Source organism: Monodelphis domestica, chromosome 2 (assembly GCF_027887165.1).
Source record: "Monodelphis domestica isolate mMonDom1 chromosome 2, mMonDom1.pri, whole genome shotgun sequence".
Taxonomy (NCBI): Eukaryota; Metazoa; Chordata; class Mammalia; order Didelphimorphia; family Didelphidae; genus Monodelphis; species Monodelphis domestica.
In genome coordinates this window covers 374,758,451-374,784,630 of record NC_077228.1, presented here as the reverse complement: position 1 = coordinate 374,784,630, position 26,180 = coordinate 374,758,451, and the positions used below count along the sequence as shown (strand labels likewise).

General features: G+C 35.3%; 1 protein-coding gene across 3 annotated transcripts in view; it reads left to right on the top strand.

The window, feature by feature from the left end:
- Positions 1-26,180, top strand: part of AK9 (adenylate kinase 9) — a 163,224-nt gene that overhangs the window by 18,182 nt on the left and 118,862 nt on the right. The window contains exons 6-10 of one of the 3 annotated variants that reach the window (XM_007484428.3): positions 2,635-2,747; positions 5,066-5,260; positions 7,796-7,927; positions 10,665-10,739; positions 14,514-14,612. In XM_007484428.3, the coding sequence (XP_007484490.2) occupies positions 2,635-2,747; positions 5,066-5,260; positions 7,796-7,927; positions 10,665-10,739; positions 14,514-14,612 (614 nt within the window). Of the gene's footprint in view, positions 1-2,634; positions 2,748-5,065; positions 5,261-7,795; positions 7,928-10,664; positions 10,740-14,513; positions 14,613-25,763; positions 25,875-26,180 lie in introns of those variants that run through there. The other 2 variants (XM_056818661.1, XM_056818662.1) reach the window with 2 other exon arrangements.

Here is a 26,180-nt window from a genome sequence, read left to right as displayed (position 1 = left end):
GGAAATTGAAAAAATTAAGTATTTTTAAAGTATAGTTCTCTCTTCAAAACAAATTAACTAATTACTAATAGCTAAAGAATAAGTAAATAAACCAATAAAATGAATAAGTAAATGAAAGAAGGCTCAAAAGATGATAGCTAACATTTATATAGCACTTTAAGGTTTGCAAAGCTCTTATAAATATTATTTCATTTATCCTCACAACTATTATTAAACTTTTCCCCCTACTTAGTATCAATTCTGAAATGGAAAATAATTTTAATATAAAAAAAGAAAAAGATGGAATTTGAACTAAATGTTCAAGGAAGCCAGTGAAAAAGCAAGCAGTTGAGGATAGAGAATCATATGGGTGGAATCCATATCTTCTCTTGGTCATTGCTTAACATTCTGAATCTAGAGGCTTTTTACTTGAATTCTTTGATTTGGAAGGGATAGAAAACCTCTCTCTCCACCACCTTACAAGGACATAGCCCTGCCTCCTCCAGTTTTATATTTAAAGGAAAAAAAAAAGTAAGTGCTAACTTTTAAATGACTCCAAGCAAAAATGTCACTATGTCCAGTTAGTAATGACCCTGCTTTAGAAACACTAATTGGATGCCAAGTTGGAAAAATATTATTATATTTGTCCCCACCCCCAGCTCCATATCCAGGGCATTCAGTTGGACCCACCAAAGGTCTTTGCTGTCCTAACCTAGCAACTTCCTCTCATTAACGATCAAGTACTTCATTTCTACGTATTCTATGTTGACTAGTAATTTGACCAATTTGGGGATGGGAAAAAAAGACTTTCCAATAATTGCCAAAAGTGCAAGAGGATCTTTCAGACACTCAAACATGAAATACATGCCATAATCCTGATTCTAGGATACCCAGACACTGAGGTAACCTTATACTTGAAGCTACATCTCTGAACATGGCTGTTAGAGTCATATCATGTCAACCCCAGGGAAAGCCAAGCACGTATGGTCTTTGGCTATAAATTTATATGGAAAGGGTGCAGCTAGGTAGCAAAGTAGATAAGAACACAAGGCCTGGAGTTGGGAAGATCCAGGTTCAAATCTAGCCTCAGACACTTCTTAGCTGTGTGACCATGGACAAGTCATTTAATCCCAGTTGCCTAGCTCTTCCTCCTCGTCTGCCCTAGAACCAATATTTAGTATCAATTCTAAGACAGAAGGGAAGAATTTTAAAAACAATTTTTTTAGACATGGAAAGTAGCACGCAGGCTTAACACCATTCAGAATGATCAGTTATCAAACTTCACTCTTCATACTGAACAAACAAAATGATGTTTGAAATATAAAAACATCTGACAGTGGTGTGAAGGGTCATATTGCATAAGAAGATGTGAATCTTATTTCAAATTTAGTTTTTAAAAAAGCAGTTTGTTATAATATATATTCTAAACTTAAACTGGAAGTATATTTATGATAATAATTAGGATCATTAAACTAAGCAGATTAACTTTACAGCTACCCAACCAATGCTTGTATTGCATACATGACTATTTTTCAACTGATTTGAGCAACATATATATGTCTAGTTCCCCAAATAGGTAAGCCAATGCCCTATCAAAGAAGTCTAAATACAGACCATAATGAGGAAATAAATACCCCTTATCCTCTTTATTGTGCTCTGAAAAGTCAGCCCCAAAAGGATCTGATCCCAATGATTAGAGTGACAATCAGAGGAACTATTATTCTTCAGGAACATATAGGATTGGAAAGGTAAATTAATAATAAATTGTGCAGGACCAGATTAAGCAGTTGGGACTTTGTTCTATACATAACAGGGATTCATTGTAGTTTTTTTTTTCTTTTCTTTGAGCAAGACTGGGCACAGATAAAAAAGAGGATCAGGAAGATTGTTGGGATAGCAACATAAAGAATGGATTAGAGGAAAGAAGGATTTCCCAATTTTCCAAGATGGGAAAGATTTAAGTAAATGGGACTGTTAGAGTCTTGAAAAATAACCTAGATCCTTAATAACAGTCTTCTCTTACATAAGATTTATTAGAAGAGAATATAAAACAAGAATTCTTGACATTTTTTGGTAGGGTCATAGATCCCTTTGCAATCTAGTGAAGTATACAGAACCATTCTTAGAATAGTGTTTTTAAATATAGAAAATTAAATAAATAGAATTACAAAAATAAAATAACAATGTAATTTACTATAAAATAAGAATGTATTACCAAGGGAAATGACCGGTGAAAACAAAAATGTTTTTCTAATGAAAGTTCACCAGTCTCTGGAAATTTCTTCATGGACCCCAAGTTAAGAATCCCTGATTTAGAATCTAGAAAATGACTCTAAGACTCTAAGAAAGGATAGGTTTTCATATGTCTGAGGTAGGTTAAAACTTTTTAAGGATTTGCTTAGCCTAATGATCCTAATTATTATCATAAATATACTTTAAGTTCAGAAGACATATGATGATAACAAACTGCTTTTCTTTACTAAGTTTGAAATAAGGTTCATGTGTTCATGAAAAGAAATAATGGGGAAGAGATTTATGACTTTTCTTTAATTTGGTTTATATTATTATCTAGACATTTTACAAACTCCTACTGATACATATGATGGCATCCTCAAAGAACTACAAAAGTTTTAAAGAGATCATTTGTGTTAACAGGTTATGTTCTGAGTGGACTGCCAGCTCTCTCAGAAGACTCAGTGACTATTGTAGAACAAATAGAATTAATTAAAAACCTAAGCTTAAAACCTGATATCATCATTAATATTAAGGTAATAAAATCCTTATAATGACTTACTTGTTCTTTTAACATTCTGAAATGGTCAAACTTTTAATCAATTAAGCATAATATTGTCATCAAGTCAGGAAGAAATGATATTAAGTCACATAAGAATACAATTCCAAAATAAAGCTGTATGTGGAGTTACGTTTTTTATAACTCCTCCTCCAAGGTCAACCATTTATTTCCTTTTAATATTTGCCACATAAAATGAGACTATAGGCCTAGTATATAGCCTTTATATAGTATACAGTACATAGCCTTTATAACTGAGGTGAGATTATAAAAATTTTAAGTTTTCATCTTTAATGTTCTCTTATATTGGGGTTTTCATAACACTCACTCCCCCTGGTTCTCTAGTCACTCCTCAGTATCTTTTTATTTTAATTATATTTTATTTATTTTTATATTAGTTTAAAATTTTTTATTTTAATAACAAATTTTACATAAGTTTTCTAAAGTCATATTGTCCTTATTATTGCCCTCCTTTCTTCCCTCCCCCCTCCTGGAGCTGGCAAACAATTCAATCTATCAATTTCTTGATCTTCAAGCAGGTCATTCCCATTAACTGTAGGTATCCCCCAAATCTCTGTCCACAGTCCTCTTCTCTATAGTTTTTCTTGATTTCCTCAGCTCCAGCGGTCTCAATTATTATCTTTATGATGATGATATTCAGATCTACTTCTCTAGCCCTTACCTATCTTCTAACCTCTTGTCTCTCATCTCCAACTCTTACTAGACATCTTGAATGGATGTCCTATAGACGTCGTAAATACATGTCCAAAATGGAATTTATTATCTTCTCCTCACTCAAGTTCCCTCCTCTAAATTTCCAATTACTTTCAAGGGTACTACCATCACTCTAGTCATCCAGGCTCCCCACTTTGGCAGGCTTCCTGTCTTCTCACCAATGCTCATCCCACATGTATAATCAGCTACTGCGTTGATTCTGCCTTTACAAAATCTCTCATCTTTGCCCCCTTCTCTCCTTGTATAAACTCCCACCACCCTGCTTCAGAACCTCAACACTCAACACCTGTAGACTTTTGGTTGGTCTGCCAATCTCATATATCTTCTCACTCCAGTTCATCCTCTACTAAACTGTAAAATTTATCTCCCTAATTCACAGGTCTGTTCAATTAAATCCCAAGCTACCCGTAAGATCCAAAATAAAATATAAAATCACGTTTGGCATTCAAAACTCTTCAGAACTTAGCCCCCTCCTACTTTTCCACTCTTCTTACATTTTAATGCCTGTACGTACTCTGTAGTGCAGTAACATTGGTCTCATTGCTGTTCTTCTCACAAGACATTCCATCTTCCAAATCCATTCATTTTCACTGGTTTTCCCTCATACCTGGAATTCTCTCCCTTCTCACCTCCTTATCCTCATTTCCCTGGCTTCCTTTAATTCCTAGCTGGAGCCCAACACCCAAAAGAAACTTTTTCATCTGTTTATAGCACCTTCTTCCTATTGGTTTTCTCAAATTTATTCTGTTTATAAACTGTATATTGTTATTTTATATTGGGAGCAGGAATTGACTTTTGCCAATTTTTTGTATCTTCAGAGCTTATCATAGTGCCTGATTCATTAATAAATATTTGTTGATTGATTAACTGTATCCAAAGACTAAGTCTTTCTTTTTAGGAAAAAAATAAGAAAAAGTCAAAAACACAATGTAATGTTGATAAAATTTTCATTTGCCATCCATTGGGCTAAAATGTGAGGAACCAGTGGCATTCAGCTTTTATTTTGTCCATATAATAAAGTCAAGTTGAATGTTTTTAAAATATGAAAATGAAACTGTCAACTTGAAGTGTAAATGTCAAACTAATTTGACTTCTTTTAATGCTTAAATTACAGTGAATTAGTTAACTAGATGAAAGCAATAATAATAGCATTTTCTAGTGCCTATGATCTTTCTTAGCATCTCATTTTGGGGAGGTAAAATTTCTGTTGAAACAAAGAATTTTGGAACTGCAACATTATTTTTTATATCACTTTGAATTACATTTTACTCAGAATGTTAATGAAAAAGATACATATGTGCACACATGATATAAAGCAGGGATTCTTTTTTTGTGTCATGGACCCCTTTGACAATATGACTAAGCCTTTGGATTCTTCAGCATAATATTTTTAAATGTATAAAAGAAAATGCATGGGATTATAAAAAGAGCCAATCATTTTGAAATATAATAATAAAAATATTTTAATAAGTATAAAGATCCTAGATTAAGAACCCCTGATCAAAAATTATGCAAATATATTTTGAGACAATGAAATTGATATCTTTATTTCTTAACCAGTGCCCTGATTTTGACTTAAGTCAAAGGCTTTGTGGGCAAAGACAACACAGTCTTACAGGATTTGTATATATGCGAGAACAGTGGGATCCTGAATTTCTCGAGAGTCGTAGGAAGAAGAAGAAAGAATTCCACAAGGAAAAAGACAAAAAAGCAGAGGAGGAAGTAGAAGAAGAAGTAGAAGAAGAAGAAGAAGAGGTATTAAAACTATACATTTTTGTTATACTACAGAATGGTAGTTTGTATATTATGAGAAAGTAGTTAACATACAGACCTATGTATATGTTTATTTTGTGAAAATCATTCTTTTCTCTAGCATTTTCAGATACTAATGGAAATAAAAATTTAATTAGCCAAAAAAAAGTATAGAATCATAGAATTGAGGCCCTCACAGGCAGCTAAGTGGCACAGTAAATAGAGTTTGAAACCTCGAATAAGATATCTGGCCTCAGACATTTCCTAGCTCTGTGATCCTGGACAAGGCACTTAAACTTTGTCTGCCTTAGTTTCCTCAACTGTAAAGTGGAGACCACAGTAGCACAACTCTTCCAGTTCTTTCTGTAAAGATCAAATAAAATAGTATGTGTAAAATGTTTTGCAAACCTTAAAGCATTATATAGATGCTAGCTATTATTATTAACAATCTAGTTCAATTTCCCACCAAATGCTAGACTTTCCTTTACAATATTTTTGACTTGGGGTTTCCCAGCCACATCCTGAGCACTTCAAGCAGGAAGGATCAATCACATTACTTCACAATATACTACATTATTTGCTTATTTGTTTAACATAACTAATTGTCATGAAATTCTTTCTTATAATGAGCAGAAAGATCTGTCCCTCTAATTTTCTCCCATTGGCTCCTTCTGTCCTCTTCTGCCTCATATAAAACCAATTTGCTCGCAAGTCAAGACAACACCCCATGATGTTACTGATTCTCTTCAAAAATGAAAGACAACTATGGCAACAACCACGATAATTCCCCATACTCTCAATATTGTAAATTACATAGAAGTGGCTGATCTCCTTTTGATTCCTTTTCATGGAGTTCCCTTTAACAATGAATCATCTAAATGCATCTAAAAAGCAAACAAATAAAGGAAGCCAATAGAAAAGGTTGTATAAACAAGTAAGTGGGCAGTGGTAACAAATGCTGAAGAAAGGTCAAAGAAATGAGACATTTGAGTTGGCAATCAAGAAATCATTAGAGAACTTGAAGAGAACAATTTGATCAAAATGGTTAGAATAAAGCCAGATTGTAAAGAATGAGTAGATAGCAAGGGAATGGAACAAACAAGTTAGACTCTTCTTTATAAAAGAAGCAATGAAAGGAAGGAAAAGATTCAAGGGGCTAAGCACTAATGGAAAGCTTCTGCCACCATTCTTCATACAGGGAAGACATATACAAATATTATAATAGAAAATAAGCTAATAAGGATTCTTAAATGTAGACAGAAAATAGGCACTTTCGTCTATTTCTGGTAGAGTGACAAAGTGCTCTCTCATCCATCCCCCCCTAGTCCCTCCACTATTTACATAGGGCAAAGAGAGGCTTTGACCTCAAAATCATGAGGGAATAGTTGCCTTTCAGAATGGACTGAAAGGGGGTGGGGAGACAAGTGAAAGATCTCTAACGGGATCATTATGCTGAATTTTTCTAGTGCCAGATCAAAACACTGGGTTAATTGGCTATTCTCCCTAGAGAGAGCACTCTTTGGGACTCCTGAGGATCCTTTGCCTTTTTTTCTTTGAATCTTCTTCCAAAGTGTAAGGTAAATGGAAGAGAAGGCAAGACAAAGGAAGCTGATGGGTTCCTTGAGCCCTTTTTGTTTCTATATTTGTTCACGGGCTCCTTGACTCCTGACAATCATACATACATACATACATACATACATTAATACACACATATACACATGAATATTGGAGTCAGGGGATGAAATAAAGGTTGTCTCATACCCAATAAGAGTATTATTTGCTGAGTGCCTATGCAGAGTTGAGGGATCCTGCTTCTATCCTGAGGGAACCAGGAGGCAGAGTTAATAGAGCACTGAGCCTGGAATCAAGAAATTCGGATTTCAAATCTGCCCTGAGACACTATGAAAAGTCACTTTACACTGTATTTCCCATTTTCCTCATATGATGAAAATAAGTTCTCTAAATTTAAGTTTTAGTTACAACTATACACTAATTCTTAGAATAAACTAAGACTGAGTTACATATTGATGGAGCTTTTTGACTTAATATTTCTGGAAGAAATTTGCATCTATCTCATGCTTGACTTACAGTTTATTCATAAAGAATTGGAGAAGGAAATGGAAAACTATTCCAGTGTCTTTGCCAAGAAAACTCCAAATGGGGTCACAAAGAATCAGACACAAATGAAACCACTCAGCATCAGCAAAAATCTCTTATAGTTGGGTTATCCTAGCTATGAGCCATACCTAAGTTTTGTCTATTAGACTTTCCTAAATCAATTCAGGTAGTGGCAACAAGCCAACAGAATATAGATTGACCCTGGGTGGGAGATCAATCTCTCAGGACTAATCCCAGTTTAAATAAGTTTTAAGTCTCCAGAGACCCTGCTAGACGGTATATAGTCAGTAAGTGTCTGAGGCTGCATTTGAACTCAGGAGGATGAATTCAGTCCCAGCTCTCTATCTACTTTACCATCTAGTGGCCACTTTTCTAAATAGTCTGCCTTAAAGAAACCTTGGAAACTTTTTTTTTTAACAGCAAGTTTTCATAGCAGAGATGCAAATGATGGCAGAAATTTTTCGTCATTTAGTGCAGAAGCCTGAAGATTTTATGGAAAACATTGAAGCAAGTATTCGACAATATAGGAAAGAATTGCTACATTTTCTGGAGGTAAGAACAAAACATTTTGTGGAAAGTTTAGGATAGCCTTGAAAACCACATATCTTGTCATCTACATGTATACTACTTCCATTATTGAATTAGACTTCTTAGTGCCTTTTTATTTTGCATATTACTATGATAATAGAACATAAACTGCTCTATGCTTTCCCATACCCCCAAATCTGGCTTTCACTCTATTTTTACTTTCATGGTCCTTATGATCTTACTATTGATTATCTAAACCTCCTGAGTTAAAAGGTTGCATTTTGTTCCAGACCTATCATTGCTTTATTATAGGGTTCTATTCTGCCAAAACAAGTAGTCCTTTGAGACAGTTTTTCTGTTTCCTGGGACGCTGACATGTTAAATACGTTAGAGCCATATAACCATTGTATGTCAGATGGGAGGCTTGAGCTCACATTTTTCTGACTATGAGATAGTTCTTCTCTACACATTTTCATAAGGAAACAAAAGTCATCATTGTCCAAAAGTATTCACTAATTAACTGATAATTTATGAAATTATCCCTTACTCAAACATCACCCTCTCTACTACAATATCGATCTCTAGACATCCTTCCTCTTGAGAGCGTTTTCTTTTCATTCGTGGACTGCTTCAAAAGGAAATTGTCTTATCAAATGGTTAACAATAGACCCTTGAGGAAAATGATGAAACTTTTGACTATTTTTGCAACAATAACCTCTTTATGAGTGTGCTGTTTAAGTCAAGCATTAGATAAATGCAGATTTTTGTCAAAAGGCTTCATCAACAAATAGCTTAGTTTATTTTAAGAATTAGTATAATGTTGTAATTAAAACTTAAATTTGGAGAAACTTATTTTTGTAATTTTCATTTATTGTTCAAACCTTACCTTCTATCTTTGAATCAATACTGTGTACTGGTTCTAAGGCAGAAGAATAGTAGGAACTAGGCAATAGGGGGTTAAGTAACTTGCCCAGGACCACACAGCTAGGAAGTGTCTGAGGCAAAATTTGAACCCAGGACCTCCTGTCTTTAGGCCTGGTTCTCAATCCACTGAACCACGTAGCTGCCCCCCCCTTTTCATTATTTATTTATTTATTTGTTTATTTCAAGATAAAAGACACAATCAAACCATTTTCCTCATTTTTTAATCATGGAATCTTAGTTCCCACTTTAAACATGTTTCCTTTAAGTACCCCCTTTCCATCATCAGTCATCAACAAATAATTGTGTAAAATTGTCAAAGATATTTCATTTGTTTGGAAATACCCTCTGATAGACCAATACAATAGACCATATTAAACCTGATTCTCCTTTAAGAATGTTACAAAATACGTCAGAATTGGGATATATCCTACTAGCTTTCTGAAGGAAGAAAAAGTATCTCAGCTCTGCACAAGTTAGCCAAGGCTGCTTTGCAGGATCTCAGGCATTCTTAATTTTATGTGCCTGAAAAGTCATATGAAAATTGAATATTTATAAATTAAATCCCATTTTCAGTGAATTTAGGGATGGTCATTCTATGATGACCATCTTATTTATGATATTATCAAAACAGATAAACTAATATAAAATTTTAACAACCTAAATAACTTCTTCAAGCAACTAGGCAAAATTTGAATTTGTCAAATCAACTTACTCTGTGAGTGATGATTCTAATTAATATTAACACCCTTCTAATCTGATTAAGACCAGTTGTCCAGTTTCTTCCTGCTCCTTAAGACATAAACTAACATGGGCTTGACCTAAAATCCCCAACTTCCTGGAAAGTATAGTGGTGAGACATTAATTATAATTGAACATATATGAGCGGATGAAATCCCCAAATTAAATAGTATAAAGGGAGAAGAGAGTCTTGGGGAGACAACCAGTTGGGCATGATCTGGTTGAAGATCCAACAAAGAAGACAGAAAAAGAGTGGTCAGACAGGTAGGGAGAGAATGAGGAGAAAGCAGGCAGTGTCATGAAAATCTGGAGAGAAGAAATTATCAAGAAGAGGGTGATCAACAGAGGTCAAGAAAAATAAGAACTGGTAAAAGATTTGAAAAGTTAAGAGTTCATTGGTGACTTTGCAAAGAACATTTTTAGTTTAATGATTAGATTGGAAGTTAGATTGCTAAGGATTTAGAATGAAAGGAAAATAAGTAGAGGTACCTAAGCGTAGATAACCTTCCAAAAATGTTATCCAAGAAGACTGGAGGGTATAGGATGGTAGATAGAGGGGGTGGATGGATCAAGGCAAGTTTGTTTTTTTTAAGAGGGAGGAAAACGTCAATGGGAAAAATTGAATGTTAGAGAGAGTGTGCAAGTGTTGATAGAGGAGGCAGTCTGCTGGAAAAGACAGGAGAAAATGTGATCAAGGGTGAATGTTGAAGGGGTTACCTAGGCAAGGAGAAGTCCACCTCTTCATGTAAGAGAAGGGTGGTGGAGGAGATAGTGAATGATGTTAAATGAGGAAAAAAATAAGTATTGATGAATGGCCTCTTTTTGTGAAATATTAGGCAAGCTGAGAGTATGGGATATGGGGTAGGGTTCACTTAGGGTATGAAGGGGAATTAATAATTAGTGTTTGGAACAGCCATTGTGATCAGAGGGGTGTAAAAGGATTGTCCCTTTACAACAAATCTTTATCCTTATGAATATGATTTAGGTACATTTCATATGATGCTTATATCACTATATTATGATAATACAGTCTTGAGAACACTTGGGTTCAAGTTTTACCTTATGCTATTATCTTTGATACTTTTTTTTTTACATGTAGGAAATGATGGCTGATCACGATTCTCAGTTTCTTATTGAACTAGATGGAAATAAATCTGCAGAGGAGCTCCATAGGGTAAGTAGACTGTTTATAAAGAAAAAATATTATGCACTCAAAAAAATTAGTGAAAAGTTCTTCAGAGGATTATGGACCCTAGGAAAAAATAATTGAACTTAAGCTAATAATTTTAGGAAGAGAGGATTCATTTGATTTTTAAGATTGATTGAATACTGCTATTTTCCATAATTTAAAAAGTGATCATACTTAATTCAGCAAGCTTTAGAGTCAAAAAGATCAATCATATTTCATGTTTATGTTGTCAGAATCACATCAAGTGATAACTTTACAATCTACTGGAAAGGGGAATAGTTTTCAAAGTACTTTGTGGAGTTCTTTATAGTTAATTGTGGGGACTGATATCACTAAAAAGATGCTCCCTGGAGAAAAAAATGAGAACAGTATGTTATTATGTTGAAGTGTTATTAAGAATGGATGTCACACCTCTTCTGAGTCAATGTTCATTTTCTAGACTTTCTTGCTAGCCCTTCTTCCCTTCTGCCAACTCATATTCATGCTGGCAAGTTAGATTCCCATAAAGATGATTGCTCTCTTTTCACTGTACTTCCATTTATTATTTATCTATCTTTAACATTCTTTTTAAAAAAAATTTAACATTCAGTTTAAAACAAATTTTGAGTTCTGAATTCTCTTCCTCCCTTCTGCCCTAATCCCCACCCATTGCAAACGCATGAAATGGGAAATAAATTATACATGTGAAATAATGCAAAACATATTTTGATATTAGCCATGTTGCTAAAAAACATAAAAAAACAAAAAATTATATCAGCATATTTCAGAAGGCTACAACAGTGTGCTTCCCCATTAATAATTATCTAGTTCTCTCAACTAACTTTTGAAAAAAGACATTCAAATGTCAATGACAAGAATAGTAGTTATAAATTATTTCCCCAAAACATGTGGTATGTTCTCTCATGCAAATATGCAGAGTCTGTAACAGAGTATAGACACATATTTATTGCACAATTATGGTGTGGCACAAGAAATACATATAACCAAGGCATAATTCAATAACTGCTGGGGCTCCATGTCCTTTCCTTCTTTGGAGATTCACAGTGTTTATTGCAGGGTATGGGAGTGAGGATGGACAACTTGTTCAGTGTTCAGACAGACTGGCTCCTAAAGATGAAGTCTTCCCACAGTGAAGCTTAGCTGCTGAACAAGTCAATCTAGTGTTGAACTGGGTCAGGCAAAGCTCTTGCTAGGCTTGACTAAGCAAGTCTCTTGGCCACTGTATTGGCTTTTTTTCAGGACATGATATCTTTGATGTATGTGTCAATGCACTTCCTAAGTTTAAGTTTCATTGGGCATTGGCAGTTTCCATTTTACCCAGCCTCAATCTTGAGTGTTACTCTGCTCTTTTGGGGGCATCTAGGTGGCTCAGTGGATAGAGTGCCAGGCCTGGAGTCAGGAAGACAAATCTTCCTGAATTCAAATCTGGCCTCATTCACTTATTGACTTTTGTGACACTGGGTAAATCACTTAAAATTTGTTTGCCTCAGTTTCCTCTTCTGTAAAGTGAGCTGGAGAAGGAAATGGCAAACTCCTTTAGTACTTTGTCAAGAAAGCCACAGATGTGCTTGAACTCAGACAAAACTGAACAACCAATGCTCTTTCTGCTATAGTGTTATAGAACTATTTTAATCTAGAATCTTAATTTGTTGTTTCAGATAGGACAGAGACTTGCTATGGGAAAGATAGTTTTCTCTGGTTCAACAATTTTCCTTGGATTAGATCTGGATTCTCTCAGAAAAGGAGTCCACCCTTAGTTATGGTGATCATCCAGTTACATATCCCAGATTCATTTGAGGGTTTGTGCAAATGAAGGGCTGGAGATCACAGCAGTCTATGCTCTAGGACAGAGATGGTGAACCTTTGAGAGACAGAGTGCCAGGCCCCGCCCCCCAGAAACCAAGTGCTCAGAGCCTCAGATGGCGGGGGTAAGGGTGGGGGAAACACTTCTAATGGCTGCTGGACAGAAAGGTGGGGGAAGTGAGGAATGTCCTCAGGTGCATGGAGAGGGGGAGGGGAACAGCTCCACCTAGAGTCCCTCTGACTTTCTAGTAGTGATCACAAAGAGGATTCTGTGTGTACTTTTTGGCACATGTGCCATAGATTCACCATCACTGCTCTAGGACAAGTGTCTTTGCCTACCTTTTCAGGTACAATTAAGCTATTCAAAAGCTCAGAGTCAGTCCAAGGTATGTAATGCATCTTTTATACATGAAAGGTTAGATGAAAGCATCAAACAGTTACATATCATTGTCTTAGACTTGGACCTCAATGATCTCTGACTGCTGAATTTTAAAGGAGGCACATCCTTACACTATAACATAAAAGTACATTAGATGGTGAACAAGAAGTAAGGGAAACTTTATATGTTAAACTGTAATTGGGAAATGTAAACAAAAATACAATTTAACATATGTGGTGTGAATTTGTGGTTTTCTAAGACAAAATGCATCTGGCAGATCATTTCAACTGAAGTTTCAATTAATTAGTATATCAATAAATGTTATTAAGCACCTGCTATGTGCCTGGTACTCTGCTAAGTCCAAAAAGAGGAAAACAGCTCTTACTTTTAAGGATAGTACCAGGGAGACAAACATTGCACTTTTCCTTATTACCTCAGTGCCACTAAGGAAAGAGTTTCAGGAGTCAGCATGCCACAGATCTAACATATTCCCAAAGGTACAAGTAAAAATCACAATTTCCTCTAAATAACAAATTATGTAAATTCAACAAAGAACATTGTACAAAATGTTTCACAGATTACTGCTTACTTAGAACTTAACAAAGTACTGTTCTTAGTGCTCAAAATGGATTTAGAGCCTAGGGTTGGGTTCCCTTCCCTATCCCTCTCTGGTGAGAGAGTAAACCGATTTGATTTGGCACTTATTTAGAATTTGTTATTGTTCAATCATTTCAATCACCTACCTTTTGGAGGTTTTCTTGGCAAAGATACTGGAGTGGTTTGCCATTTCCTTCTCTAGCTCATTTTACAAATGAGGAAACTGAGGCAAACAGGATTAAGTGAGGTCCCTAGGGTCACACAGTCCAATTTTTAACTCATAAAGATGAGTTTTTCTGCTTCCCAACTCAGTGCTCTACTCAGCTCATACCAAATGTTACTGAGGCAGTACAGTAACATTCTAGCTGGGAAGGATTCTGTAACACCCAGCCAAGCCTGAGGCAGAAGGTGACAGAAATGCAAGTGACGCATTCTTGAGAAGACCCAGACCGGCAACCTCATGTTCTGCCAATCTGTGAGGGGCAAGTAAAATTGAGCAGTGTCACCAACTCTCCCTTCCCTGAAGGATACTTGGTGATAACTCTCTGGGGAGAGAATGTGATTTAATTTTTTTCAGTTATTTTTCTGAGCTTCCATGAATTTTTATTTTTAAAAAATATTTCATAGGGAAATGCTTTGTAGGTACTGCTATTCTGTGATATTCCATAATTTTAAATTTATAAGACTAAAGTTGATAAGGGCAATACTTCTTTAAGATATTTACGAGAGAAGCAGCTAGTGGATAGAGCACCAGGTGTGGAGGTGGAAGGTCCTGAGTTCAAATTTGACCTTAGATACTTCCTACCTAGATGAACCTGGGCAAATCACTTAACCTTGATTACCTAGCCCTTACCATTCTTCTGCCTTAGAATCGATACTTTGTGTTGATTTTAAGACAGAAGGCAAGGGTTTAAAATATATGTATTTACATATTTATGAGCTATTTCAAATAACATTTCATTTTTTTTCTTTAATCTTAGGCAGTAATAGACAGGTTTGAGTGCCTTGGATTGAGAAGAGCAGCGGTTATAACTAGACTTCAGAGTTCTGAGGAGGAACTGTCAGACATCATGGAGAATGTAAGTTGTATTCAACTAATTTAACATATTTTTCTTTCATTTCTAGTATACTCTGTGGTTATAGTTACATGTTTCCTATTTTAAAAGATGTTATAGACTACTTTTAAAAAAGTGGATTCATGAAAAATGTATTATTCTCTAAAACTTCTTAAAAGATCATGCTAAACTTGAAAATATCACATTTTACTATGCCCTTAATTTTTAAGATATTTTATTTTACCAATTATATGTAATAACAATTTTCCATATATGTTTTCTGAAATTATAAGATCCAAATCATCATCTTCTCTCTCTTCCCTCCCTCTTCCTGGAGATGCTAAGCATGTTACATAGGTATTATTATACAAAACCCTTTTTATATTGCTCATTGTTGTAAGAAAATACTCATATAAAACCAAAACCCCAAGATAAAAATTCAAACTAAAGTGAATGTACATTTTGACTCCAACAATTCTTTCTCTGGAGGTGGATAGCATTCTTTGTCGTAAGTCTTTGAGAATTTTCCTGGATCATTGCATTGCTGAGAGTAGCCAAGTCTTTTACAGTTGATCATTGTACAATGCTGCTGTTACTGTGTACAATACTCTTCTGTTTCTGCTTATTTCACTCTACATCAGTTAATGTAGTTTTCTCCAGCTTTTTCTGAAATCATCCTGCTCATCATTTCTTACAACACTATAGTATTCTGTCACCATCATATACCACAATTTGTTCCCCAATTGATAGACATCCCTTTGATTTCTAATTGTTTGCCACCACAAAAAGAGCAGCTATAAATATTTTTGTTAAAATTGGTGCTTTCCCCTTTTTTATTATCTCTTTGGGATACAGACCCAATAGTGTTATTACAGAATCAATTTTTATATGCACAATTTTATAATTCTGTGGGCATAGTTCCAAATTGCCTTTTGAATGGTTGGATCAGTTTACAACTCTACCAACATGGCATTAGTATCCCACTTTTGCCACATCCCTTCCAACACATCACTTTCCTTTATTGTCTTATTATTGATGTGGTGGCACCTCAGAGTGATTTTAATTTGCATTTCTCTATTCAAGAGGGATTTGGGGGGGGCAGCTGGGTGGCTCAGTGGATTGAGAGTCAGGTCTAGAGATGGGAGGTCCTAGGTTCAAATCTGGCCTCAGACCCTTCTTAGCTGTGTGACCCTGGGCAAGTCACTTAACCCCCATTGCCTAGACCTTACCGCTCTTCTACCTTGGAGCCAATACACAGTATTAAGTCCAAGATGGAAGGTAAGTATTTATTTTTTTAAGAGGGATTTAGAACATTTTTTATATAATTTGGTAATTTTTATTTTTCATCTGAAAACTGCTTGTTTCTATCCTTTGCCCATTTGACAATTGGGGAATGTACTATGCCCTTTAAAAATAAATATCATACAGCATAATTTTTGTCAAGTCAAAAGGCATTTATTAAGTACTCATTGCTTAGTCATTACAGGCACATCCAACTCTTCATGTCCCCATTTGGGATTTTCTTGGCAAAGACACTGGAGTGACTTGCTGTTTCCTTCTCCAGATTATTTTTTGGACGAGGAAATTGAGGTAAACAGTGTTAAATGACTTGCCCAGGTTCATATAATAATAATAATAATAAAGTCTAAGACAAGATTTGAACTCAGGAAGAGGAGTCTTCCTGACCCAGGCCCAGCACTATTCTCTCTGCCATTAGGCTAGATATTATACCAATTACTGGGGACATAAAGAAATGCAAAACAGGTCCTGTTCTCAAGGAGCTCACATTCCAATAGAAGAAACAACATGTAAAGAATCCTGTACATTCAAGAAAGATTCATAATGAACTGGAACTAGTTTTAGGGGGAAGGCACTAACTCTGGAAAAGGCTTTTTGTAGAAGGTGGGATTTAAGCTGAGGCTTAAGGAATCCAAGATAACCAGAGAGCAGAAATGAGGAGGGAGAGAATTCCAAACAGTGAAAATATACCGCATTGGGAGACTGGGTTGGTTTATGTGAGGGACATCCAGGAGACTGGAATCACTGCATCTAAGAGTATATATATATGGAAGAAGACTGGAAAAGCAGGAAGGGACCAAGTTATGAAAGGTTTTAAAAGCCCAAGTGGGTGATTTTTATATTTGATCCTAGAGATAAACAAGAGCCATTAGAGTTTATTGAACAGGGGAGGCAACATGTTCAGAACAGAACTTCATGAAGATCTCTTTGGTAGTTGACTGAAGGGAGTAAAGATTTGAGTCAGGGAGACCAACCAAAAGGCTATTGCAATAGTCCAAGCATGAGATAATGAGGTTCTAGACCATGGAAGCAGTGTGTTAGAGGAGCAAAGAGTGTTAATTCACCTTGTGAAGGCAGAATAGACAAAACTTGGCAATTGATTTGATATGGAAGGGAGGGAACCGAGAGTGAGTGTGGTGGGTGATGCCTAGTTGTCTAGCCTGAGGGACTCAGAGGATTACAGCGCCCTCCAAGAAAGAGCAGCTAAGTGGCATGGTGGATCTGGTGCTGGGCCAAGAGTCATGAAAATTCATCTATGAGTTCGGATCTGGCCTCAGATTCTTACTAGCTGTGTGATCCTGGGCAAGTCACTTAAACCTGTTGACCTCAGTTTCCTCACCTGTAAAATAAGCTGGAGAAGGAAATGACAAACCATTCTAGTATCTTTTGCCAAGAAAACCTGAAATGGGGTCACAGAGAATCAGACATGACTGAAAAAAAAATGAACCATGACGGAATTGGAAAGTTAGGAATGAGAGTGTTTGGGGGGAAAGATGAGGAGTTCAATTTTGGCCAGGTTGATTTTGAGGTGCCTATTAAAGATGTCCATTTCAAGATGTCCAGTAGTAAGCATAAAAGTAAAACTGAAAAATAGGAGAACTCTAAGGGATGAATAAATAGATCTGAGAATCATCTTCTTATTTATGATAAATGAATCCATTAAGACCTATGATATCAACAAGCAAAAACAGTATGAAAGGAAAAAAAGAATAGGACCCAGGACAGAGCCTTGGGAGATACTCACAGTTAGCAAGCATGGCTTGGATGGAGATCTTCAAAATGAACTTTTGCAGGAAAATGAGGTGGCTCACTGGGTAGAGAGCCAGGCCTAGAGACAGAGTTCAACTGTGATCTCAGATACTTCCTAGCTCTGTGATCCTGGGCAAGTCACTTAATACCAACTGCCTAGCCTTTATGGCTTTTCTGTCTTGAAACCAATACTAAGTGTTGATTCTAAGACTAAAGGTAAGAGTTTTTTAAAAATGAATTTTTGTTGTTCACTGAATGAAATAAGTTGGATTGAAATTAATGTTATGAATAATAAATTATTAAATAATAAATTATTAAAACTTATTCATTGTTAATGTATTAAGTGATAGACCACTAAGTGTCCTAATGGAAAAAGTGCTGGATTTGGAGTAAAGAAGAACTGAATTCAAGTTTTGCTTCAAAACACTTTTTTCATTAGGACTCTGGGCAAGCCATTTAACCTTTTCAACCTCATTTCAAAAGGGAGAAGAGCCTGTCCTTGGCCAAGAGAGACAAATTTTGTGTACTCTAAAGGCATCATTGGAAAAAGTCTGTAACATGGGGGCAAATAACCCACAAGGTTATTGTGAGGAACACATGAGATGAGGATGATGCTCAACACTTATATAATGCTTTAAAGTTCACAAAGTGCTTTAAGTTCTTGGCAAACTCTAGTGTTATATCAAAGCTGAGTATTACCAGCTCTTATTAAAACTGAAATATTAGCAGGTTGGTTTTTTATAACACAGCTATCCCTAATGCCATCCTCCCTAGGTGTCTCTTCAAAATTTAAATGAATCAGTGTCATCAGACTCTTTAAATACTACCTCCTCCTTTTCCATCTCAATGTAGTCATTTCTTCAAAATGTTTTTCTTCAGATCTTCCCAGGCCTGCCAGTCTGACCTGTGGAATATTATTGTTTGGGACCCTACTGATACTTTTCATTGAACTTGTATATAATGCTGTTCAGCTCCTATTTATCCATCCACTTCTTTTTGGAAAAGGGATCCTTATCCAGAACCATATTTTAGCCATGAGTCTTACCCCGTCGTACCTTCTGAACAAGTCATCTGTGTCATCTTAGGCAAGTTAATTCACATTGCTTATTATTCATACATTGTGAATTTAATATATAGACATCTAAGTTCATGGATTTTATCACTCTCCATTCTCAGATTTTATTTTTTTATGAATTACTACTGCTATTTTCCCAAACTATAGCTACTCTCAATAGTATCTAGTTTGTTAACAATGCATAGTCAGTTTTCTCCATGCTTCTTCCTTTTTTGGTTCAAAGTTCATTTTTAATTAAATTAAAACTACAGACAATGATATTTTTACTAACCCTTTCCATCTCTGGTGCCATTACTAATATTTTAAATGATTCAGAAATTGTTTTTCTATGCTTTTTACACCAGTTGATTGCTTCCCAAATTTGCCTTTCCTTCCAAAGTTCTGACTTTTAATTAGCAAAAGGGTGGAAAATGCCATTTTTATCTATACCAAATCTTCGGTTTCTTACTCACTTTCCTAGTCCTTTGCAATGTTTTCTCATTTCCTTCCAGCAATATTGTATGTCCCAAAATAGTCACCAAAAGTAATTAGTAGCTGTGAGGTTTCAAAAGTCTTGGTATGTTCTTTGTCATATCCCATAAAAATTACTTGGAAAGACAACAGATTTCTCTATTAAATGTCTTGTTGAAAGGTAGCTGCTTTAGTACAATTTATTAGGGAGTCACCAATTTTTACTACCTGTCTTTTTCATGCTCTGAAACTTACTGAATAATTTATTTGTTGACAGTATTTATGATTCTGCATCATTATCTCTTAAAAAAAAAAACAACCTTTGATGCCCTTCAATTGGGAAATGGCTGAACAAATTGTGGTATATGTTGGTGATGGAATACTATTGTGCTAAAAGGAATAATAAAGAGGAGGAATTCCATGGAGACTGGAACAACCTCCAGGAAGTGATGCAGAGCGAAAGGAGCAGAACCAAGAGAACATTGTACACAGAGACTGATACACTGTGGTACAATTGAATGTAATGGATTTCTCCATTAGTGGCAATGCAGTGACCCAAACAACTTGGAGTGATCTTCAAGAAAAAACACTATCCACATTCAGAGGAAAAACTGTGGGAGTAGAAACACAGAAGAAAAACAACTGCTTGATTACATGGGTCCAGGGGATATGGTTGGGGATATAGACTCTAAAGGAACATCCTAGTGCAAACACCAACAACATGGAAATAGGTGTTGATCAAGAACACATGTAATACCCAGTGAAATTGCATATCAACTGCAGGAAGGGTGAGGAAAGGGGAGGGAGGAAAATAATATAAGTCTTGTAACCAAGGAATAATGTTTTAAATTGACTAAATAAATTAACTTAAATAAAAAACAAACAAACAAAACCCTTAACTTCGGTCTTAGAATCAACTAAGTATTCTGAGACAGAAGAGTGTAGTAAGTGACTTGCCCATAGCCTCACAGGTAGGAAATGTCTGAGGCCAGATTTGAACCCAGGATCTCTTTTCTATAGGCCTGGCTCTTAGTCCATTGAGCCACTTGCCTGCCTCCATCATTTTCTTTTGGAAGGCAAATAGTGTATTTCCATCATAACATTCAGCTTCTTTTCTTCCTTCCTCTTCTTCGTCATGTTCTTCTATCTGCAACCTCCTGAAATACTTCAAATTTCCTTCTGCCTACCTCAATAGATTTTCTTTCTTTCTTTTTTTTTTAAATGCTAAAACCCTTTTCCTATCTCTTTGCAAATGACATTACATTTTCCTTGAAAACCTGTATAGTGGAAAAGCAAGGAAATGATATAGTGGCTAGAATGCTAGACCTAAAGTCAGGGAGATTGACCTCAGATACTTACTAGTGGTGTGTCCCTGGACAAGACACAGAGCCTATGTTTCATAACCTGTAAAATGGGTATAAGAAAAGCCATACATCCTAGGATTGTTGTGAGGATCAAATTAGATATCTATAAAGTGCTTAGCAGAGAGTGCCTGGCATATAGTAGACACTTAATAAGTTGTTCTCTTCTCCTCCTCCTTTGAACCTTTTATCCCATCTTCAAAAGCAGAACAGCTTGTGACACGCCCATGGCTGTGACAGACAAACTTTGTGCACTCCAATCATATCACTGAAAAATTTGCCTTGTTCTCCAAACTTGCTGGAAATGAGAACCTCAGGTCCTTTTTCGTCATTCTCATCAGAATTTTTCATGACCCATTCCAATGACAAGTTATAATAGATTATTATTATTAATAATAATTTAATAGCTTATATTATAATAATAATAATCAGTATTACTGACCATGCTCTGTTACTTCATTAGGGACTTAGTTGCTGGGGATTTATGTAGGATTTTTTTTTCTTTACAAGACTCTTTTGTTCTTTTCTCAGAAGAGGAGATCAGCTTGCTCAGCTCAATCTGAACAGCAGAGTACAACTTGATTAATATGATGGTTTAGTTTTTGAGGAAGTATAAAAAAAATCTCTGACTTTAAAGTATCTGGGTTCAAATCTTGCCTTTAATGTTGACTCCCTGTGTGACTAGACCGCTGGACTAGATTGGCCTCTGAGGTCTCTCTTAGCCCTAATCCTATGATCCTATAAGAAGGTATTTAGTTGAATACAATTGCCTGATATTTTGTATCTCAGCCTATTCTGCTTTATAAATCTTGTGCCATTTTCTAAATACCAAAGTCATCAAACATAATATACCATAATCCATTTACACTTACCATGTACCTTTCATCAGTGGGATCAAACTGGGCAGCATATTGACTTAGAAAACCATAAATTCATATGATCTCTGTTGGTTTATGGGCAGTGAGGTGGCTCAATAGATAGTAGTTGGGTAGACCCATGTTGAAATCCAACCTTAGATACTTATTAGCTGTGTGACCCTGGACAAGACACTTAACAACCTTGTTGGCCTCAGTTTCCTCATCTGTAAGTTCACCTGGAGAAAGAAATGGCAAGCCACTCCAGTATCTTTGCTAAGAAAATTCCAAATGGGATCATGAAGAGTCAGACACAACTGAAGTGACTAAATAACAACAAACTGTTATATTATGAGGCTTTTCCCTTTTTTAAAAATTTAGAATATTTTCCCATGGTTACCTGATTCATGATTCCCCACTCCTCTGCTCTTTCCTCTCCCCTGATAAGCAATGCAACCGAGTTATACATGTATCATTGTTTCAAAACCTATTTCCATGTTATTCATATTTGCAGGAGAGTGATCTTTCAACACCAAAACCTAATCATATCCATATCAAACTATGTGATCAATCATATGTGTTCTTCTGCATTTCTGCTCCCACCGTTCTTTCTCTGGATGTGGATAGCGTTCTTTCTCCTAAGTTCCTCTGGATTGTCCTGTGCCATTGCATTGCTGCTAGTAGAAAAGTTCTTTACATTCAATTGTGCCACCATTTTTCAGTTTTTGTGTACAGTGTTCTCCTGGTTCTGCGCCTTTCACTCTGCATCAATTCTGGAGGTCATACCAGTTCACATTGAATTCCTCCAGTTCATCATTCCTTTCAGCACAATAATATTCCAGATACCACAACTTGTTCAACCATTCTCCAATTGATGGACACCTCCTCAATTTCCAATGTTTTGCCACCATAAAGAGCACACTGCTATGAATATTTTTGTACAAGTCTTTTTCCTTATTATCTCTATTATCTCTTTGGTGTACAAAGTCAGCAGTGGTGTGACTGGATCAAAGGGCAGGCAGTCTTTTAAAGCCCTTTGCTAGAAATATTTTTGTAAACACAGGCCCTTTTCCATTTTTTTTTCTCTTTGGTTATGGACCTTGTATTGGTATTACTGGATCAAAAGGTGTGCATTCTTTTATAGCCCTTTGGGCATAACTCCAAATTGCTCTCCAAAATGGTTGGACCAATTTACAACTCCACCAGCAGTATACTAGTGTCCCAATTTTGCCACATCCCTTCCAAAGTTTATCACTTTCCTTTGCTGCCATATTGACCAGTCAGTTAGGTGTAAGGTGGTACCTTAGAGTTGTTTTAATTTGCATTTCTCTAATCAGGAGGGATTTAGAACACTTTTTCATGTAATTATTGATAATTTTGATTTCTTAATGTGAAAATTGTTATGTCCCTTGACCATTTGTCGATTGGGGAATGACTTGATTTTTTTTTGTAAAATTGGCTTAGTTCCTTATATATTTGGGAAATTAAACCTTTGTCAGAGAATTTTGTTATAAAAATGTTCTTCCAGTTTGTTGCTTTCCTTCTCATTTTGGTTCCAGTGGTTTTGTTTGTATAAAACCTTTTTAATTTGATATAGTCAAAGTCATTCATTTTACATTTTTCAATGTTCTCCATCTCTTGCTTGGTCCTTCCTTTCCCATAGATCTGACAGATATACTATTCTATGTTCATCTAATTTATTCATGATTTCACTCTTTATATTTAAGTGATTTATTCATTTTGAATTTATCTTAGTATAGAGTGTAAGATGTTGATCTAAACCTAATTTTTCTCATACTGTTTTCCAATTTTTCAAATAGTGAGTTCTTGTCCCAAAAGCTGGGCTCTTTGATTTTATCAAACACTAGCTTGCCGAGGTTATTTACCCCTAGACTATTCCATTGATCCACTCTTCTGTGTCTTAGCCAGTACCATATTGTTTTGATGACCACTGCTTTATGATACTGTTTAAGATCTGGTACTGCTAGGCCCCTATCCTTCACTTTTTTTCCCATTATTTCCCTTGATACTCTTGATGTTTTGTTCTTCCAGATGAAATTTGTTATATTTTTTTCTAATTCTATAAAAAAGTTTTTTTGGTAGTTTGATAGGTATGCCACTGAATAGTAGATTAACTTGGGTAGGATTGTCATTTTTATTATATTAGCTCATCCTACCCAGGAGCAATAAATGTTTTTCCAATTGTTTAGATCTAGTTTTGATTGTGTGAAAAGTGTTTTATAGTTGTGTTCATATCATTCCTGTGTTTGTCTTGGCAGATAGATTCCTAAATATTTTATATTATCTAAAGTGATTTTAAATGGAATTTCTCTTTCTAACTCCTGCTGCTGCATTTTGTTGGAAATATATAGAAATGCTAATGATTTATGTGGGTTTATCTTATACCCTACAACTTTGCTAAAGTTGTTAATTACTTCCACTAGCCTTTTAGTTGATTTTCTGCGATTCTTTAACTATACCATCATATCATCTGCAAAAAGTGAGAGTTTAGTTTCCTCATTGCCTACTTTAATTCCTTCAATTTCTTTTTCTTCTCTAATTGCTATTACTAGCATTTCCAGAACAATATTAAATAATAGAGGTGATAATGAGCATCCTTGCTTCACTCCTGATCTTTCTAGGAAGGCTTCTAAGTTGTCCCCATTGCAGATGATACTTGCTGATAGTTTTATATATATACCATTTATTATTTTGAGAAATGGCCCTTCTATTCCTATACTTTCTACTGTTTTCAATAGGAATTAGTGTTGTATTTTGTCAAAGGCTTTTTCCTACATCTATTGAGATAAATATGTGATTTCTAATGGTTTGATTATTGATATAGTCAATTGTGTGAATGGTTTTCCTAATATTAAATCATCCTTGCATTCCTGGTAAAAATACAACCTGATTATAGTGAATAAGCCTCGTGATCACTTGCTAGAGTCTTTTTGCTAGTATTCTACTTAAGATTTTTGCATCTATGTTCATTAAGGAGATTGGTCTGTAGTTTTCTTTCTCTGTTTTTGATCTACCTGGCTTTGGAATCATTACCATATTTGTGTCATAAAAGGAATCTGGTAAAACTCCTCCTTTGCTTATTTTGTCATATAATCTGTATTGTATTGGGATTAGTTGTTCTTTATATGTTTGATAGATTTCATTTGTGAATCTATGTGGACCTGGGGATTTTTCTTAGGAAGTTCCTTAATGGATTTTTCAATTCCTTTTTGTGAGAAGGGATTATTTTAAGTATTCTTTTTCTTCTTTTGTTAATCTAGGCAATTTATATTTTTGTAAATATTTACCCATTTCACCTAGATTGTAATATTTATTGTCAGGTAATTGAGCAAAATAGTTCTTAATAATTCCTTTAATTTCCTCTTCATTAGAGGTGAGATCACCCTGTTCATCCTTGATACTGTTAATTTGATTTTCTTTTTTTTAACCAGTACTTTATCTGTTTTATTTGTTTTTTCAGAGTACCAGCTCCTAGACTTATTTATTAGTTCAGTAGTTCTTTTAGTTTCAATTTTATTAATTTCTCCTTTAGTTTTCAGGATTTCCAATTTAGTTTTCATCTGGAGGTTTTTAATTTGTTCTTTTTCTAATATTTTAACTTACAAGCCCAATTCATTACTCTTCTCCTTCTCTATTTTGTTGGTATAGACACTCAGCAATATACATTTTCCCCTGAGTACTGCTTTGGCTGTATCCCACGGGTTTTGATATAATGTCTCCTCATTGTCATTCTCTTTAATGAAGTCTATAATTGTTTCTATGATTTCTTCTTTGACCCACTAGTTTTGGAGAATTAGATTTCCAACTAATTTTAAATTTGTCTTTCCATGGACCCTTGTTAATTATAATTATTATTGCATCATGATCTGGAAAAGTAGCATTTATTATTTCTGTTTTTCTGAATTTGTTTGCAATATTTCTATGCCCTTGTACATGGTTGATCTTTATACATGTACCCTGTACTACTGAGAAGGTATATTTCTTTTTATCCCTGTTCAGTTTTCTCCACATATCTATTAACTCTAATTTTTCTAGCATTTCATTTACTTCCCTTCTTTCTTATTTATTTTTTGTTTGATTTATCTAGTTCTGAAAGGGGAAGGTTGAGATTCCCCCACTTGTATGGTCTTGCTATTTATTTCCTCCTTGAGTTCCTTTAATTTTTCCTTTAGAAATCTAGATGCTATACCATTTGGTGCATTAATGTTAATGATATTATTTCATTGTTTATAGTACCTTTTAAAAATATAATTTCCTTCCCTATCTCTTTTAATCAGATCAATTTCTACTTTGGCTTTGTCTGATATCATGATTGCTACTCCTGCTTTTTTTACTTTAGATGATGCATAATAAATTCTGCTCCAGCCTTTTACCTTGAATCTGTGTGTGTCACCCTGCCTCAAATATGTTTCTTATAAACAGCATATAGTAGGATTCTGGTTTTTAATCCACTCTGCCATCTGCTTCCATTTTATGGGTGAGTTCATCCCATTCACATTCAGTGTTATGATTACTAACTGTGTATAACTGTATAGTATTATCCTCTTTAAATCCTGCTTTATTCCTTTTCACTCTGTTCCTCATTACCAGTGTTTTGCTTTTTGTCACCTCCCTTTCCCCCTTCCTTCAGTTGCCTCTCCCTTTCCTTATCTTGTTCCTCTTCTACTTCTCTGTAGGGTGATAGAATTCATAGATAGAATGCCACTGAGCATACTCATTTTTCCCTCTCTGAGACAATTACAATGAGAGTCAAGTTTAAGCATTGCCCTTCACCACCCTTATC